At 35.1% G+C, this 19,621-nt stretch overlaps 3 protein-coding genes across 3 annotated transcripts; all 3 read left to right on the forward strand.

Annotated features, from left to right (window-relative positions):
* The first annotated feature begins 4,222 nt into the window (after positions 1–4,222).
* Positions 4,223–7,937, forward strand: LOC141723389 (uncharacterized protein At4g37920). The gene is made up of 6 exons (XM_074525172.1): positions 4,223–4,575; positions 4,683–4,963; positions 5,672–5,837; positions 6,026–6,270; positions 7,144–7,331; positions 7,429–7,937. Exons 1-6 carry the CDS (start codon positions 4,380–4,382, stop codon positions 7,634–7,636), a joined length of 1,284 nt encoding a protein of 427 aa, XP_074381273.1. The 5' UTR covers positions 4,223–4,379; the 3' UTR covers positions 7,637–7,937.
* Positions 7,938–8,650: 713 nt separating this feature from the next.
* On the forward strand, positions 8,651–12,451 carry LOC141723390 (heat shock 70 kDa protein, mitochondrial-like). Its single transcript, XM_074525173.1, has 6 exons — positions 8,651–8,847; positions 9,284–9,360; positions 9,474–9,552; positions 9,643–10,209; positions 10,318–10,938; positions 11,520–12,451. Exons 1-6 carry the CDS (start codon positions 8,773–8,775, stop codon positions 12,141–12,143), a joined length of 2,043 nt encoding a protein of 680 aa, XP_074381274.1. The 5' UTR covers positions 8,651–8,772; the 3' UTR covers positions 12,144–12,451.
* A 499-nt stretch (positions 12,452–12,950) lies between these two features.
* On the forward strand, positions 12,951–19,574 carry LOC141723391 (glycine-rich domain-containing protein 2-like). Its single transcript, XM_074525174.1, has 9 exons — positions 12,951–13,154; positions 13,277–13,446; positions 14,139–14,256; positions 14,352–14,606; positions 15,216–15,671; positions 16,366–16,898; positions 17,314–17,509; positions 18,387–18,542; positions 18,633–19,574. The coding sequence occupies exons 2-9, from the start codon at positions 13,289–13,291 to the stop codon at positions 19,284–19,286; spliced, it is 2,526 nt and encodes an 841-aa protein (XP_074381275.1). The 5' UTR covers positions 12,951–13,154; positions 13,277–13,288; the 3' UTR covers positions 19,287–19,574.
* The last annotated feature ends 47 nt before the right edge of the window (positions 19,575–19,621 follow it).

Consider the following 19,621-nt stretch of genomic DNA (forward strand, 5'->3'; position numbering starts at 1 on the left):
CATCAATCCAATAAAACATAAAAACGAAGAAGAAATATAATAATAATAATAAAATTATTACAATTTAAAGTTGAAATACAAATCTAATAAAATATATTATATATTATATATATTTCATCTATTCTAATATTCAATTATAATACTTAATAATCTGTATAACAAACACAATACATAATTAATTAAGAAATTAAACTATAATTATATATTCTTAAATGATATAAAATTATATTAAAAATATTTTACATATAATACAAGCAACAACTATCTTAATAAAAATAAATCTAAATAAGAATTAACAAGGTATTTATTAATTTTTTTAAATTAGATCATTTTTTTTTTTTTTTTTTTGAATAAAAGCAGATTGCATTACTCAGAAATATCAGCCAAAAGAGCCTCCAACAACAGACCTGAAGGAGACGTAAGAAAGTTTTGGCAATTCAGAGAACAGGGTAATTTGGCTACTAAATGAGCAACCCTATTCGCTTGCCTTTTAACAAAAGAGATTGAATAGCCTGGTCTAGAAGCAAAAATAATACAGCAGGCATCCAAGATAAAACCCACTTCTAAAAAATTGTCTGAGGAAGAATTTATAGCTTGCACCGTGATGAGAGAATCTGATTCAATTACCACCTTATCATAGTTCATAGAGTTAAGCCATTGCAGACCTTCCAGAATTGCAAGAGATTCAGCTTCAACGACTGTGTTAACCATACTTCTGGCTAGAGTGATACCTTGTATAAGCGTCCCTGTATAGTCCCTAAGCACCAAACCAATAGAGAAAGCTTGAGTACCTAACTTTACAGCTGCATCAACATTAAGCTTTAAGACTCCCAACTCCGGTTTCGACCACTTTGCTGAACTCTGGGATGTACTGTGAGACCGAGTAACCCCATGCATTGCACTCTTGTCTCTGGCTTCCTTCCACTCCGTAATACCTTTGGTGCTCCATGCAATAGCTACTTCCGCTGGCGCGACCTTGTTTTCCCAAACCCGCTTGTTACGAAAAAACCAGATGCCCCAGAGGACTTTGGCAATTTTCAAAAACTCCTCGTCGGGACCTGTGCTTAGTTTGTTAATTAGCCAAGCAGGGACAGATACCTCCAGAGGGATAATGTAAACTGCATCAACCACCTGCCAGCAAGCCATAGCGAAAGGACACTGAAAGAAGAGATGACGGAGATCTTCCACCCCAGAGTTACAGAACGGACAGCTAACAGGAAGATTTACTCCCTTAGAACTCAACCGGCTTCTCACCGGAATGTTATTCCTGCAGCAACGCCACAAAAACAATTTAATTTTATGTGGAAGCTCTAGTTTCCAAAGCTTGCTCCAGCCTTCAGATTGCGGGACAGAACCCACTCCAATATTGCGCCCATGCCAAAACTGATAACCTGTCTTAACTGAATAAACACCATTTTTCGTCCTTGACCAAGCTAAACGATCAGTACCACGAACACCAGGGATACGGGTTGACAGAATCAAAGCAGCATCAGTAGCAGAAAACGTGGACACCACTTTACTAACATCCCAATCATTTGATCCGGGCAAAAATAAATCCGCCACTCTAATGTTTCTATCAACATAACTGTGAGTTTGATCGACTCGAAAGTCCGCTTTTGCAGTCAACCAAGGGTCCTGACAGCACTTTATTGTTTCCCCATCTCCCAGCACCCATCTGTAACCCTGCATAATCTCATTCCTAGCTGTAACAATTCCTTGCCAGATAAAACTAGAACCAGCACCCAATTTAGCCTGTAAGATATGCAAGTTCGGGAAATATTTAGCTTTAAAGAGACGTGATACGAGAGCCTGAGGCTTGTTGATGAACGTCCAAACATGTTTGGCTACAAGGGCAATATTATACCCATAGAGGCTGCGAAACGCTAAACCACCTTGACATTTGGACATGGATAGACCATTCCACGCTACCCAATTGATGCCTCTCCTATCAGAAGTACCTGACTGCCACCAATAATTATTCAACATAACCTCCATTTCATTACACATAGATTAGATCATTTTTTTAAAAAATGGAATATATAAGTTTGTTTTTTAAAAAATTTAGAGCACATGAATCTTATAAAATTCAAGGAAAAATTTTATTTTATCTTTTAAAAAATTTATAGCACATGAATCCTATAAAACATAAAAATTAGGAAAAAAATATAATAATAATAAACATATTACAATTCAAAATTGAAATAGAAATCTAATAAAATATATTTAAAAGTACTATGATAATTAGGTATAAATTAAAATTTTAAAATCATTACTAGAACCGGCAAATTATAAAATATTATTACAAACGCCGTAAGATGCAAATCCAAACAATTTTCTAATTTTTGATCAAACTTGACAAGATTAAGAAAAAATATATATAAATAAATAAATAATTACGTAAACACATTATATGATATGATTAAAATATTCTATTTACAAATTTATAATGTGAAAAAAATCAAACAATGAAAGAAATAAAATAAATTATAACATATATGTTATATTTAGATTATCAATGTCAAATATTAGAATACAATAATAACTTACTATATAAGTATAAAAAGTACAATTTTTTGAAAAATAGATTATTCATGAAAAACATAAAATTATTATAGCAAATAAAATTATCTTACTAAAAATTAGTTAAATAAAAATAAATATTTCAATAAATAAATTATATAAAAAATAATAATCAACCCGTGCATTGCACGGTACAAAACTAGTATGACTAATTTATTATTATCATTGTTAAATTCAATTCGAGCGAGGTGACAATGAACTAAATATTTATTGTCTTGAATTCCTTTCATGTGTATTTTTTCACCTTGTAGTTTATTAAAATAATTTTAATAAATAATTATGATAAGCAAAAGAAAAATAAAGTCTGTGATTAGAAATAATTGAAGAAAAGAACTATGGAGGGAATGTAGACGACGAGAAAGTAGATATAGAGCACCTACAAGCAGAGATGCACAAAAGACCCACCATACTGGATTTTGACCGGACCTTAAAAAACCCGGGCTTTGACCGAACCGAGATTTTCGGGCTTTGACTTTGACCGGTCCGGGTCGGACCGGGCTTTCCAAAAATGTGAGAGCCTGTTTGGGCTCTCGAGGCGGGCCTAACCGGGCTTTTTTTCGGGCCGGATCGGATCGGGCCGGGGTTTTTTCTAATTTAAATCGGATCGAGTTTTATTAGAGATTCCGAAGACTACGTGTGTTAGCAACTATATCATCTTAAAAATGTATTAGTTTACCTGGAATATATTATGAAAATATTATTTCGTTGAAAACATTTAAATTCTGCAAAAAATAAACATGTTTATAGAATAATATGTTTTATCATTGTTATCCAAATATATATAGTGTATTTACTATATCTTCTTTCATTATTTATGCAATGAAGTGTATAAATAATATTATTAATCACAAATATGTAGATATATACGTGTTTAAAGTATTATTTATATTTACAGTATATGTGAATTCATAAATATATAAGAAAATATATTAGAATACTCATATTTTAACCGGGCTTTTAATCGGGTCGGGCCGGGCCGGACTTTGCCTAAAAATATAGGCCCCGTCGAGACCTGAAGCCCGGGCTGGAAAACCCGGCCCGGGCTTGACCGGGTTTTGACCGGATCAGGTCGGGTCAGATTTTCGGGCCCAAACTTTTTGTACATCTCTGCGTGCAAGGGATCAACAAATTTGGCAACAGGGATTGGAGTGTGATTTTTTTAAAAAAATTTGTATATGTGTTACAATTTCGGTGCCAACTGAAAAATAGCTAACAGTAACAGGTCTATCGTTGTTAACTTATCGGTTACTACTTCCGTCCCGATAGATTGTATACATGTACTGTTTTCACGTATTTCGACACTTTTATAAACTATAATTTCATAATATTTTTTAATTTTTATTTTTTTAATAAAAATTTAAACATAAAACTTTTATTCAGATTTTTTTTAAAAAAATATTGTGAAATTATGTTTTAAAGAAATGTTGAAAAACATGTAAAAAGTGATATATAAAATATAATGGGATATATGAAGTATCAGATAAATGTTATATCGGGAAAATTTTAACACATCAAATTTTCAATCATAAAATTTTGATATTGACTAACCAGATGTACCTGTAAATGATTAAGGGGACCCCTGTGATGGCGTTTTTATGACCAACTCGATACATGGACTATTGCGGTGAAATTACTAACCCTAAGGAAAAAAAGGATTTAGCGAAAAAAAAGAAGGGAAAATACACAGGGTTTATGAAGGGTTCTTGAAAACGACGTCGGATAGCACTGAGCACTTCATCCTCAATTCGTATGCTCAACTTCTTTCGCTTTCTCTTTTTCCAGCTCCAACTCAAGTAAAAATGTCGAATCTTTTAGGTTTCAACACATCAATCTCCACTTCTACAAACAACCCATCTCACCTAAAATCCGCCTTATCATCTTTCAAGACAGAAATGCCCCCAACAATTCTCACAATACCAATCATGCCCTCTTCATCTCTCGTCTTCACATCCTCTAATCACTTCCTCTCCTCCAGACCCACAAAATTCACCAAAAGTAAGCATTTTTATTGGTTTTTTGTACAATAATTTAGTCTTTATCTGTTTATAGTTGATTTTAGTTGCTGAAATGAATAAAGTTTTGATTTTTTTTAATTGGATCAGAAATGTTTTCAAGAAAAGTGAGCTGTGTACAAGTGGAGGAACAAGCTGCTGAGGTTGAAATAGCAGAGGGTTATACTATGACTAAATTTTGTGATAAGATTATTGATTTGTTCTTGAATGAGAAGCCTAGGGTTAAAGATTGGAGGAAATATTTGGTCTTTAGAGATGATTGGAAGAAGTATAGGGATAGGTTTTACGATCGGTGTCATACGCGTGCTATGTCGCAAACTGACTCTGGTATGAAGCAGAAACTTATTACATTGGGAAGAAAAGTTAAGAGGGTAAGAAAAAAAATCAATTGTTGATCATTTTTAGTACAATTTGTTTAGTTGTTTCTTTGTTTTTTAGGTTTAAGTTTAACCAATAATTTAGTGGTTCGAAACTTTGGGGTGTGGTCTAGATATTGCATTATGTATCATCACACTCTACATTCGAAATCAGATTATTTAGCAAATGTTGATGCCATAATGCCATTGATATGTCTTACTTTCTACATAATCACATGTCTTAACTGATGGATATCTGTCTTAGATTTGCTAAACTGCAAATTTTAAATAAATTTATTCTATAGAACTTGAGTTCTTTAACTCATTTATAGTTTCAAATTTCCCTAAAACTTAGCGTATGAAATTAATGTTTCAAATTTCATTGCCAACTTTACAGCCTGGGCATGGTCCAAATTGCATCTTATGCAAGAGCATTCCATTTCAAAATCACATCGGTTTAGCATATACATATGTCATTATATATTAAACATTCTATACAGTGAAATTCATATTGGAGTTGCTAAATAGTGGATGAATAAGATGAAAAGTTGACAACTTTCCTATTAAACTGGTTTATTAGTCTATTAAAATGCGCATATTTTTTCGGATAGGAAAAAGTTACCTGCATCTATATTGTAATCACGTGCTAATTTTATGAATTTAGGCATGCTGCACTTTCTTTTTGCTTTTCCGTTTTGTGTTGACTTGGAATCAGTATTGCAGATTGATGATGAAATGGAGAGGCACACAGACCTTCTTAAAGAGATAGAGGGTAGCCCTTTGGATATAAATGCAATAGTTTCCAAGCGTCGCAAAGATTTCACAGAGGAGTTCTTCCGTCACCTCACTTTACTTTCAGAAACATATGATGGCTTGGAGGATCGTGATGGTAATACATCTTGTGCTGCTGTACTTAGTGAATGCCTAATTTTAACATACGTGACTTTATGAGTTTTTGATATGAAAGTTTGTTTTGATAATCAGTAAATCATTTAGTATATCAGAAAAATAATATGGTTATTGTAACAATGTCCTACAACTTTCAACAACTAATATTGCTCTTTTGTTGTTGAGCAGCTGTGGCCAGACTTGGTGCTAGATGCTTATCTGCAGTTAGTGCCTATGATAATACAATAGAGATAGTGGACACATTGGATTCTGCGCAAGCCAAATTTGATGATATTCTAAATTCTCCATCAATCGAGGAGGCATGCGAGAAAATTAATAGCCTTGCAAAGGCAAAAGAACTCGACTCGTCTTTGATTCTCTTAATAAATAGTGCTTGGGCTTCAGCAAAAGAGTCTACAACGATGAAAAATGAGGTAAGGATGACAGAGTATATCATGATATGCAATATAATATGGGTAATCATTTTAATTATTTGATCAGGTGAACTTATTAAAGTTGAATTCTGAGATATGATATGTTTGTACATAGAGATATGAAGTTTCCCTATTATGTAAATAGTAAATCATGCATTAAATTAGCCTAGGCAAAAGGTCAAGCTAATATTTGTTTGGCTTAAATTATTTACATAGGCAGTCGTTTTGACATCTATGTACGCCACACTTGTATTAATGTATTATTTGGTTCACCTCCGTGTTCGTGCACATATAACGGTTACAAGCAACATGTAAAAGAGCATATGGAAATTGATTTATATACATGAAATCTAAAGAAGGTTGGAATTTCACTCGCTAATAAGAAAATAAGCCCGCATATGCCGAAGCAATATCCAGAGTTATGTCTGTCACTCCGAATAGTCTAGACATTATACTAACAGAAACTATTAGTTTGTGCAATGCCACAAGGATGCTCACAAAATTTAAATCACAACCCGAACTGTAACATTTTCAAGATATTTTATTTAATGATGTCTTTCTTTTTGCACACCGGTTTTGTGATGTCTTTCTTTTTGCACACCGGTTTTGTGATGTCTTTCTTTTTCCTTGTTTATTTCTGACTGACCACTTCCTACCATTCCATAATTGGGTTTTGGTCCTGCCACCAAAAAACCCAGCAGTACTCTCCATCATAGAAATTATGCTATCAGCTACGATTAATATCAAATCCTAATAATTGACCCAACTCCTGGTGCTTTTAGACAGTTTCATCTTTATGCTAGTAGGCAGGTTGCTGGTTTCCCGGTTGGCAGTTTTTTAACATTTGTATTTTGATTTCATCATTTATTGTAGGTTAAAGACATCATGTATCGATTATATCGAGCCACAAAGATTAGTCTAAAGAGCATTGAGCCGAAAGAAATTAAGCTGCTCAAGTATTTGCTGAATATCACAGATCCCGAGGAGCGATTCTCTGCGCTGGCTACCGCTTTTTCCCCTGGAGATGACCGTGAGGCAAGAGATCCAAAAGCTGTATACACGTATGGAAACTTCATGCTGGTTATTATCATTGGTTTGTAACAATGACCTTCGGGTTCTTTTAATAAACCCCCTCATTTTATGTTCTCTTTGCAACAGAACTCCCAAGGAGCTGCACAAATGGATCAAGATTATGCTTGATGCGCACCACCTTCATAAAGAAGATACCGAGATCCGGGAAGCCAAGCAGATGACCCTGCCCATGGTTATTCAAAGGCTATTCATCCTTAAACAAACAATTGAAGAGGAATACCTTCAGCAAAATGTCAACAAGGAAAACCAAACAGAAAATTCGGAGGAATTGTAGTTAATCAAGTATAGGCGTAATCATCATGCGTTTATACCCCCTGGATTATCTGGCAATCTCTTCATTTTCGGCTTTAAAGAGCTTCTGTTTACCTAAGCAAAGGTGAAGAATAGACGTGTGTCTGTGTCATGACATCCTTGTTTGTAAACTCCTGAGGGTCTCTAGTGTTGTAAGTTTCTTACAATTCTATGAACTTAGTAATAGCAAAATATATAGGCAATTTAATATACTGTTGCCGGCCTTTTAACCATAGTGTAGAAGAAATGTAATTTGTCATGCTACAAAAAGTATTGCTTATTTACATTGTTGTTTAACTACTTTCTGAAGTTTATGAGAGGTAGCAAAGCTCTTTTGCTTATCACCCCTGTTTGAATTATGAAAGCGTCCCCACAGCAATATACAGAAAAACATCACGAAACTAAATTGTGAAGAGTCGTTCATGAAACAATTGTGATTCACTTAAGCGCCAATCTCATGAACGATATATTTATTAGTTAGATATATTTTTCTTCGAGCGTGTCTGGTTTTCAATTTTAATAATATGAGGGGAGTAAAAATTATTTTAATTATTCTCTTGCCAATAAATTTTAATAATATAAAACTGAGGTATGGGAAGAAATTTAATAGTATAGAAAATAGTGCTTCCAGCTTGTTTAGAGAAAATAAGAGAATTGGTTCCGGTTTACGACCAAAATAAAGAAAAATAAGAACAAATATTATCATGATTTTAAATCATATAGAGGTAGTATTGATTTTAATATTATCTGTTTTCAAGATGTACGAATATTTAATAACTTATTGTTAATAAATTAAAATATTTGATACCAATACTATTTTTTGTTCATATACACCAGACACTTGAGAAAAATCAAATACTTTTTGCACATACATTCTCAAAAAATCCAGAAGTTAATTAAATGAAGAAAAGTCTGACTTTGACAACTAATAAGAAACAGAAAAAAAAAATTTGGGTAACGGGGAAGGGCCCACTAACCCCTTGCCCAAGCTAAACCAAAACCTCCGTTGTTTTAAAAACCCCTAAAACCCTCACAGCCTCTCCCCTTAAACCCTTTCAATACATTTTTATTTTTCTTGTAGGTGTTTTAAACACACACAAATAAGAGGTGGGAGAGGCCATGGCCACGTCGATGCTATTGCGATCTCTAAGGCGTCGAGAGCTTCATACTTCTTCTTTAGCTGCTTACAGATCGGTAACTTCATTTATATTTTACATATCTTTTTACTCGGTTATTAAATACTCGATAAACGAATAATCTCGATAATTTTTTGTACTTGCAGACAATTTATTTTTTAATCATATTAATGAATTAAAATCAGTATTAATTCGGTGCCAGGTTAATTTAGCTACAGACTTGGTGAATTGTGTTTGTATTAGGCAAATCTTATTTTTGTGTTTAGTGAATTGTGTATTTATGTAGTAGTATAAGATATACTTTGCATTCGTATCATTAGTATGATAATTGTTTTTATTTTCGTTAAATTTCGTTATTATGTATCAGATCTCGCCCTTTTGTAGAATTTGTAGTCGAACTTGACCTTCGTATATATATGTGTGCTCAAGCTAATAGAATATTTACCTGCGAATTCAAGCTTCATTTGTTCTTAATTACCTCTTTTGATGCTCAGTTTACTGGAACCGCCAAGTCACCTATAGCCACTCAGCCTTTTGCTCATAAATTGACAAATTTTGCAAGATACTTCAGGTAATTTATCAGTTCTTTATTTTTTTTACCGTGTAAACTTTTGTTTGCAGTATCAATTGTGAATGTATGATTTTAATTTATTTTATTTTTTAATTAAACAAAATTCTTTTCAGCTCTAAACCACTTGGCAATGAAGTTATTGGTGTTGATCTGGGAACAACAAACTCATGTGTTTCGATCATGGAAGGAAAGGTCAGTTTATATAATGGATTTTTATTAAACCTTAGTTAATATTGTGTCCCTTCAAAAATGATTGTTGAAAATGTGTTATGTTTTCTGTAGTCCCCAAAAGTGATTGAGAACTCCGAAGGAGCTCGAACCACACCTTCCATTGTGGCTTTCAATAACAGAGAGGAGCTATTGGTTGGCACTACTGCTAAGCGTCAGGCTGTGACTAATCCAACTAATACAATTTTTGGAACTAAACGATTGATAGGGAGACGTTTTGATGATCCTCAGACACAAAAGGAAATGAAGATGGTACCATATAAGATAGTCAAAGCTCCAAATGGAGATGCCTGGGTCGAAATGAATGGGAAGCAGTATTCTCCAAGCCAGATAGGAGCATTTGTTCTTACTAAGATGAAAGAAACTGCAGAGGCTTATCTTAATAAGAGTGTGAGTAAGGCTGTAGTCACAGTTCCTGCCTATTTTAATGATGCACAAAGACAAGCAACTAAAGATGCGGGGAAAATAGCTGGTCTAGAGGTGCTTAGAATTATAAATGAGCCAACTGCTGCAGCACTTTCATATGGGTTGAACAACAAAGAAGGTACAGTTGCAGTTTTTGATCTTGGAGGTGGAACTTTTGATGTTTCTATTCTAGAAATATCTGGAGGTGTATTTGAGGTACAATTTTCATTTACTTTACATGGTTATGATAACTTATCGAAGCAGATTTAAAAAAAAAACTTATCTGAAGCGATATAATTAAGATTTTGGCAATACATTTAACAGGTTAAAGCAACTAACGGGGACACTTTTCTTGGCGGTGAGGATTTTGACAATACACTATTAGATTTCTTGGGTAATGAATTCAAGAGAACAGACAAAGTTGATCTAACGAAGGATAAACTTGCTTTGCAAAGGCTCCGTGAAGCAGCCGAAAAGGCTAAGATTGAACTTTCATCAACAAATCAAACTGAGATTAATCTTCCATTTATAACTGCCGATAGTTCCGGTGCAAAACATTTAAACATTCAATTGACCAGGTCTAAGTTTGAGACCTTGGTAGGTCACTTGATTGAGAGGACGCGAATCCCTTGTAATAACTGTCTAAAGGATGCTGGTGTCTCGGCGAAAGAGATAGATGAAGTCCTACTTGTTGGAGGAATGTCTAGGGTTCCAAAGGTTCAAGAAGTTGTTGCTGAAATATTTGGGAAGACTCCAAGCAGGGGTATTAATCCTGACGAGGCAGTTTCAATGGGTGCTGCTATCCAGGGTGGTATACTCCGAGGAGATGTGAAAGAGCTCCTTTTGTTGGATGTAACTCCACTGTCACTTGGTCTAGAAACCCTTGGAGGCATTTTCACCAAATTGATTAACAGAAACACAACAATTCCTACAAAGAAGTCTCAGGTCAGTCCGTCACATTTTAACATGCAGTTATGCTAGGAAAATAATAGTTAAAAAGAGGATGGACTTAGGGCTAAAGATGTTTTCTTAGATGTCATTCATGCTTCCGTTCCTAGAAAATAAACTTTAAATGTGCATTATATATTTCATCTATATTCTATGCATAACATAAAATTTGTCTATGCATTAGCTCATGTCAATTATATGTTTTGCTGGTCAAATGAAGCTGCTTTGCTCTGTGATGCACTTGTTACTTCTAGATTGAGCTTTTGTAACATTGAATTGCTTTTTGTTGTTAAATATTCTGATGCTATTATAAGGGTGTGCTATAGCGCTGAGAGCATGTTAAGCGATTTAAGTTGTCTTACCAGTGTACTTAAAATATTGAACATTATGATACACACGAATTTTGTGTTGGGTATCCGAGTACTTGAGTCTAGTTACTTTAGCAGTTAGATTTCCATCAAAAAAAAAGTTGATATCATATTAGTATATAACTGGGCAGTTTGTCTGCTCCTTGGCTTTGAAATTTGGATGATAAATGCTGGATTATTCACTTTGAACGTGGTATATGTATTTCTTAGGTCTTTTCTACAGCAGCTGACAACCAGACACAAGTTGGAATTAGAGTGCATCAAGGTGAGCGTCAAATGGCTGCTGACAACAAGCTTCTTGGAGAATTCGAACTCTCTGGTATACCGCCTGCACCTAGGGGATTGCCACAAGTTGAAGTGACATTTGACATTGATGCCAATGGTATTGTCACTGTTTCTGCAAAGGACAAGGCGACCGGAAAAGAGCAACAGATTACAATAAAATCATCTGGAGGGCTTTCTGACGAGGAGATCCAGAATATGGTTAGGGAAGCAGATTTACATTCTCAAAAAGATCAGGAGAGGAAAGAATTGATCGACCTCAAAAATAGTGCTGAAACTTCAATATATAGCATCGAGAAGAGCTTGGGCGAGTTCAAGGATAAGATTCCGTCAGAGGTGGTTACAGAGATTGAGGCTGCCGTATCGAGCCTAAGGACGGCAGCAGGCGGTGAAAATGCCGAGGAGATCAAGTCAAAGCTTGATGCTGCAAATAAAGCCCTTTCAAAGATTGGAGAGCACATGAGCAAGGGCTCCGGAGGGGATGCCTCTGGAGGGTCTCAGGGTGGAGAGCAGCCTCCTGAAGCTGAGTATGAAGAGGCAGCAAGGAAGTAGACTAGCCTCCCAGTCAACAAAATTCAATAAATTTTACATTTATATCAAATCATTCCATTGGTTCACTACCATCAGTTTTTGAAGTAGGAGATTTCCAAAGGTAACTTGAAGGTTCAGTATACAAGAATGAGATTTTACATTTACTTTACAACATTGGTCATTCAAAGACGTTTATAATTTTTTCGAAATTGTTTAGGGAGGAGACGCTCTTGGAGCTAAGCCTCTCCCGCTTGTAACCATTATTGGTTTTCTTTAGTGACTTCTTTTATTGTTCAGTCTTGAATGGTTATGGTATCGTGAACATCTGATATGTATAAATGGTACCTCAAACAGGCCAATATGACATAATGTACTTCACAGACATTAGTACAGTTATAACATGGACAATACGGATAAGATTTAACAATTGAACAACTTGTACTACATCACTTGGGTAGTACAATAATATACCATTATTATCCTTTGATTAGTTTAACCAGCTCTTTTCCTTGCACGCAAAAGCATTTGGTGGAATGTCTAATTTACCATTCACAATCCTTTTTCAGAATAAATTTTCTGATCTCTACTAGATAACCAGTATTTTCTATTTTGTTTTGCAAAATTTAATTCAACTATTTTTTTTTATTAAAACAGTTACGATTAATAAACGTCTTCGTATTTTCCGATATAAAATAGCCTTCGGTGTTTCGATTACTTTATGATTCGGTTATGAAAGGGTATTTTAGTCATGAAAGTATAACTGCAGTACTACATTCCACACAGCACACACAAAGTACACACAATACATTGACTAAGAAAGACAGAGACTTCATCATATTCTATTTATATTCATTCATGATCGCCCCTTAAAACCTGCAATAAAATTTCAAGATTTTGATATAAAAATCTGAATATCAAACACCCCAGAAGCCCATTAAAACGATCCACTCCATTCTGATGATCGCCTGAGCAATTTCTTGATTTCTTCGCGTTCTTTACAGTCATTAACCATCTACAATCAATCTTTTTCTTGTAAGAAAAATATATTATGTAGTTTTCAATTCAGTTATTGAAAAAAACCCATTGTGATTTCACGTTAATAATTGTCTTGACATTTATAATCTTTTTATTTACTTGTGTTTTTTTTGTACTAGGGGAATATTGATATGGAGAAAGAACAGGAGATAGAGTGGAGCAAAGCTCAACAGATTGTTGTTAGTGAGGATCTTGTGGCAACTGCTAAACAGCAGCTTCAGTTTCTTGCAGCTGTTGATCGTAATCGTTGGCTGTACAAAGGCCCTGCTGTGCAAAGAGCTATTTATAGGTATTTATGTTAATTGTTTTGTATTGATTATTGTTGTTATTTTTTTAATTATTTTTGCTAATTTTCGAACTCCTGACCTCCTGTAAGAAGTTTATAAGAGCTCAACCACCGCACCAACACCTTGTTGGCGATAATTGTTGTTAATTTTTTTTTTTGCTAAATTGATAATTGTGGTTATTACTTGTTTCTTTGTAAATAATACTACAATATTTAGTATATGTTGATCAGGTTGTTGGTTTATGGTATTAAATCATGTTAATTTTGTTGGTCGGGAGGAATGGAATGGAGACGGAATTGAATGAACTATTGTGATTAAAAACTCGAGGGAAAATAAATAATGTAAGAGGGAATGCAAAATTTAGTTACTATTTTTTTTTTGAAGAAAACGGGGATTTCATTATGGGTTTAGGTTTGAGCTCTAGTATAAATTGCTAGGGATGGAATGGAAAAATGAACGAAAATATGAATGTACTAATTTTGTTCTTTTTGGAATCCAACTTATAAGTCAAATGGTGAATATTTTGTTAGAAGTTGACAAATGGGGAATAAATTTAATAATTTGATTATTAGTCTTAAGTTACTATGCAGGCAGAACAAATTCATAACCCTTAGGAGTTAGGACTTCTGTTTGTTGCTATGCATTTTTAGCAGTGGTGGTTTTGCATGTGAACTTATTGTAAATTAAATTTCAGGTATAATGCTTGTTGGCTCCCACTGCTTGCTAGAAACACCGAGTCCGGGATCTCTAAAGGACCTTTGGTTGTTCCTCTTGATTGTGAATGGGTTTGGCACTGCCACAGGCTTAATCCAGTATGCTTCTGTGCTGTTTTGTTTTAACACATAGTTGTTCTATTCGAACATATTATTTAGGGACTGAAAGATGTGATTCTTTGTTTCTTCTTTAGGTAAGGTATATGTCTGATTGCAAGAAGTTCTATGGAAGGATTCTTGATAATAGCAATGTTGTGTCATCGATTGAAGGGGTTTCAGGAAGAGAGACAGAAGAGATTTGGAAAAGGTTGTACCCGGTTGAACCCTATAGCTTTGACCCCGATACATCTTGCTGGGATGAAACATTTGAGAAAGCAGCAGATGCTGAAAAGCACACCACATATGATCTTGTTTTAGCTATTGAGAGACAGAGTCCATTCTTCTACCAGGTAATATAGGGAAGTGATCGTGTTATCTATATTCAATGTCACAATGTTGGACACAGAAACTCTACATCTTTAATACAATTGTGACCTCCACGCATTATATATGTTTGTTATCAGCTTCACTGTTATAGAATTTTATGCATTTTTTTATTTTTCTACGTATTGCCCTCATTTAGCACTTCTAGCGGAAACAAAAAAAAATCTAGAACTTTGATTAAATGCTTTGGAAAATCTTTAGCAAATTTTATTGCATAGAATAGCAATTTTCTTGCCCTCTATTATGATCAACTGTGGTCCGTGCAAAGCTTGTGGTCAGCCTTTTAGTTCTCTGAGTTTAAGGATTTTGATTAGCCTAGTACTGAAACTGAAGAATCCATCTTGATTTATATCATTTAGGTAACAGAGAGTCAGAAATTTCAATTTTTTTACATTGCAAATAGATGTCGGTTTTAAAATAATTGTAGTTTATGCAGTTAATTCTTGCTAATATCTTTAAATATCATCCAATTTGCTTATTTACATTTGAAGCCATTTAAAAAGAAATCGACTATATCTAAAACATTGCATGTGTATTGTACACTATATCTTCTTTTTAACTAGTATGTTCACCAGGTTTCCAGACCTCATATGAAGAATGAGTTATTTCTTGAGGGAGCTGTGGCCAGATATAAAGGTTTCCTGCATTTAATTAAGAAAAACAGAGAGCATATGCTTAAACGCTTCTGTGTTCCGACCTACGACATTGACCTGATCTGGCATTCTCACCAGTTGCACCCAGTGTCTTACTGCAAAGACCTGGTTAAACTTATTGGGAAGGTTTTGGAACATGACGACGCAGACTCAGACAGAACGAAAGGGCAAAAGCTGGATGTTGGTTTTTCTGAAACAACAAGCCAGTGGGAGAAGACATTTGGCTTAAGATATTGGAGAGCAGGATCAATGTACAGAGGTGCTGCTCCATCTCCTCTAGTAAGCATTCCAGTTGTGTCAAAATCTGTGATCAATAAGATTATTTCAACCAATGTGCAGCAACAAATCATACGCCTTCCCGAGTTAAGGTCCGTGGAGGTAAACTCTTTTCCTAATTAGTACTTCCGTTTGTGTTGTTTCTCTGGTATTCTGGTGAGAGTAAGTTATACTTTGATGAATATTTGCTATGCAACTGCATAGAAGGAGTATAACATATTAACTAGATATATACTCTCTAGTCTTCGTTTGTGCAAGAATGGGACTGGTAATATGTTTGTGGGGTATACCACTATGTGCAAATTAGCAACATTTAGATTTGTCTTCTATATTACTTTTCAAGAATTTAGCTTCAGTGTCTCCAAATTTTTTTTGCTATACCTAGGTCTCAACTCCAGTTATTTCCTTGCGCTAAATACATTTTGTCACCAGTAACTATTGTACCCATAGTAGCTCCTTTCACAGAGCAGCAAAAAAGAAGTAATTTTTCACTTACTCCTATGTCCTCCACCCTATTTTTAGTTTACTGGATAATCTTTTTAACCAATCTTGTTGTAAGGACGCATTTAGAGTGGCATACTGAATTTGCAAAAGTAGAAATATTAATAGGGTTGACATGTTAATAACTTGTTTGACCTCATACATAGGCATGTGATCAGCAATCAGAGTACCCATGAGCCAGATCAATTGGATACATTCACCGTCTTTTCTATCTTTATATGTACTACTACGAGAATTTTTGTGGTCTCAGTAGAATTTGTAATAAACCGAATTATAATCTGTATTATATCCCAAGGTCATGCTGGAGTTTGTTGAGATAAAGAACTTACCTGAGGGACTCAAGGGAGGTGTCTACGTCTCTTTTAGCAAGACGCAGCCAGATGTAATATTTAACACGAAGAGGAAGCTCAATATTTATTCTGAATATGGAGAGAAACAAGTTGCTTTATTCAATTGTCAACCTACAGGACGCTTGCTTTTTGAAGTTTTCGCTCACTCAAAGTCTAACTTACCTAAATCAAAACCCAAAGCTTTAGGATCCACTTCTATCTCGCTGGAAGATTATCTCGTTCCTGTCTCTAGCCTCTCAGTGGAAAAATGGTTTGAGGTGGGTCCTCTCCCTGGCCTTGTCAGTTCAGATCCAATCTGTATTAGAGCAGCCGTCTCATTTAGTATTCCAAGCCCTGCAACACGTGTGCTTCAAATGGTTCGTTCTCGTCCATTCTTGAAGGGTTCTTGTTTTTCACCCCTTCCGGAAGTTAAATTTGCTAAGAGTTGGACACACATCACTGATGAAACTGGAAATGAGCTCATTAGCCTTCAAATGAGGTACTTATATTTGTGTCTACATGTGATAAATATTTGTGTGTTCAGTTAAATTTGATGAACATCTTTGAACTATATACTATATTGTTTTGAGTTTAATTTGATGAATGTCTTTGAACTAGATTACTATATATCATAACATGGATAGAAGGTGAACTTTTACATATTGGTTACTTAGCTAGGAGGGAACCGTATAACATTGACTATTGTATTTCAGAATTTTTTTATGCAACTTTGACATTTTTAAAAAAGTTAACATTCTCAGATGTAGAATACAGTTTATCATGTTGTTATTGCATTAGCAGTTCTGGATAACTGTCTGATTCCTTGCAATCTGCATTATTCGCTGTTGACACTAGTTAAGATCTAAGTAGAGTCATAAACTACTCTTAATTTATTGGTCTCTTGTGCACTACAGGGATAGAAAGTTGAAGGAACCGAATAATGAATTTCCTAAAAAAGAGGTGATCGGCATCACTGAATCAGGCGAAATGCGCACTCTTGCAAAGTTGGTGGGAACAAAGTGGTCTTTCGTAGACTCTTCATGGTCTGTTCAAATTTTTACTAATGCTGATGTCGGCATTCCCTTTTTTGAGCTTAAAGGCCACCATACGGTAAGTACATCTTGTTTTTTCATGCGAATCAACTAGATACATATTGTAATTCTCAAATCGCACAATTACATGACTTATTCTGGTTTATTATTCTTGTAGAAAGACTGTTAAGAACTCTTGCGTATTTAGGTCGGTAAGACTTTATTGAGTTGCTTATAAGCAGTCAGATCTACTTAAGTCAATTATGAATAACATAAAGTATTGCTCAACCTGTTGAAACAGCATAGTTGGTTTTATGGTTTAATCAGAAAGTTTGAGCCGAGAACATAGTCACTATGGCTATGATTGTTTCATGGGAATACTAATCCCTGGACTCTCTGTCTATTTGCTATATTATATAACCATACCTATCGTTTGAGTTATTCCATAAACTAGGTTTTAACCACATTGTTAATCATTTCCCATCATATTTGTATCACATAGGGAGAGAATGAGATCAAATAGTTTCCAGAAAAATAACTAGAAAGTGTTCAAAGATAATCAGTAAAATTTGTTACCACATCTTTTACAAGGGAATTATTCGAAAGTCCAAGTATATCATTAAATGATTAGAAATTGTAAACAGTCAGAATTTAGTCTTTGCCAGCAAACTTGAAATTTTAATGAGCAAAAAAAATCTTTCAATTCCTTTTTATTCTATGATGTATGTACCTAAATATGTTTTTCCCAACCAACCAGCACTTAGAACTCTCTATTATCAGAAGCAGTATCACCAGGAATCTTAACTTATAATCGATAATCATCAATAACCCAAATACTCCATAAGTTAGTAAGCAACCATGATGCATATACGTGAAGATTTTTGCTGCTAGTGATCTGGATGTAACATTCGGCTTAATAATACAAATATAAATATTATCATCATCTCTTGGAACAGGTGAGATATTTCCCTGGCAGAAAGCTGGAATATGAACCAAAGCACTGCGAGAAGAGAAGAAGTGACCAAGATTTTCTAACAGCAGTTGAATTCTCTGCAGAAGACCCATATGGCCGGGCAGTAGCATTGTTTGACTTAAAATCTGGAATTTTGAAGGTAAAAATCTTGTTTTCAAAATATACACGAGACTTTTACCATAATTTGTTAGTTGTGACAACATTAAATAAAAATTCTCTTAAATGTCAGGTACAAGAAGATTGGTTAGTGATCCCTGGTATTATATTGGGTTTCATATATTCTGAAACTTTGAGAAAGGAGGGGTATAGCGGCCTTGCTAATATTGCTAGTGAAAATCTGAAGGAGGGTGTTTTGACTCAAGGAGTCAATGAATGCCATGAAAAAGAACAAGAAACAGACTTCCTTGGTGAGGAGAAAGAAGCGGAGTTGAGCCCGGAAGGTGCTAAAGGGAATGATGTGGCACCTTTAACTGGAGGATGTGGAAGCTGTGGCAGTGAATGCGGTAATATGACAAGGACTGCGGATTCTGGTGGATGTGGTAGTGGTTGTAGTGGTGAATGTGGAAATATGGTGAAGAGTGGTGGTTGTGGAGGCTGTGGTGGAAGCGGAGGCTGTGGAGGTGAATGTGGAAATATGGTGAAGAGTGGTGGCTGCGGCGGCTGTGGAGGGGGTTGTGGTGGCAGTGGTGGTTGTGGAGGAATGGCAAAGAGCGGAGGATGTGGTGGAGGATGCGGTGGAGGCTGTGGAGGTGGTTGTGGAGGAGGTATGTTGAAGAGTGGCGGTTGTGGCGGCTGTGGTGGTGGTGCATGTGGAGATAAACTAGCACCTGCCAGCGTCAATGGCAATCAAGCAAACATGCAGGACTGTGAAGCAATGGCATGATTTTTTTTCCTACTTTGAACTTCCAGGGTCATGCTATGTCTCTGAAGAGCTGCACTTTGTAAAAATTTGTTAATTTTCGGTGCATCTAATAATCAAATTCCGCAAGTCTGTATAAAATTTAATCATTTACGATCTGGTGTTGTATGTTTCTTCCAGCCTGGTACCTATGGTATGGATGAGAACATTTTCAATTCTTCACAGTTGCAAGTGTTTATAAATAAATTGTTTTGCAACTTGTCATTGTAAAATAATCCCTTCAATATTACAATAATGGTTTGTTTATATATACTGCTTACAGATTGTTCTCTGTTTCATTTTTTTTGATAAATACGGCT

This window comes from Apium graveolens, chromosome 5 (genome assembly GCF_009905375.1).
Source record: "Apium graveolens cultivar Ventura chromosome 5, ASM990537v1, whole genome shotgun sequence".
NCBI classification, from domain to species: domain Eukaryota; kingdom Viridiplantae; phylum Streptophyta; class Magnoliopsida; order Apiales; family Apiaceae; genus Apium; species Apium graveolens.

Excerpts from the sequence above, each read along its gene's own strand:
- LOC141723389 (XM_074525172.1), top strand. The coding sequence starts at position 4,380 with ATGTCGAATCTTTTAGGTTTCAACACATCAATCTCCACTTCTACAAAC. Across the intron at positions 4,964-5,671 it reads TGGGAAGAAAAGTTAAGAGG|ATTGATGATGAAATGGAGAG; the intron begins GTAAGAAAAAAA and ends TCAGTATTGCAG. Across the intron at positions 5,838-6,025 it reads TGGCTTGGAGGATCGTGATG|CTGTGGCCAGACTTGGTGCT; the intron begins GTAATACATCTT and ends GTTGTTGAGCAG.
- LOC141723390 (XM_074525173.1), top strand. The coding sequence starts at position 8,773 with ATGGCCACGTCGATGCTATTGCGATCTCTAAGGCGTCGAGAGCTTCAT. Across the intron at positions 9,553-9,642 it reads TTTCGATCATGGAAGGAAAG|TCCCCAAAAGTGATTGAGAA; the intron begins GTCAGTTTATAT and ends TGTTTTCTGTAG. Across the intron at positions 10,210-10,317 it reads TATCTGGAGGTGTATTTGAG|GTTAAAGCAACTAACGGGGA; the intron begins GTACAATTTTCA and ends TACATTTAACAG.
- LOC141723391 (XM_074525174.1), top strand. The coding sequence starts at position 13,289 with ATGGAGAAAGAACAGGAGATAGAGTGGAGCAAAGCTCAACAGATTGTT. Across the intron at positions 14,607-15,215 it reads AGAGTCCATTCTTCTACCAG|GTTTCCAGACCTCATATGAA; the intron begins GTAATATAGGGA and ends TATGTTCACCAG. Across the intron at positions 17,510-18,386 it reads AGCTTAAAGGCCACCATACG|GTGAGATATTTCCCTGGCAG; the intron begins GTAAGTACATCT and ends CTCTTGGAACAG.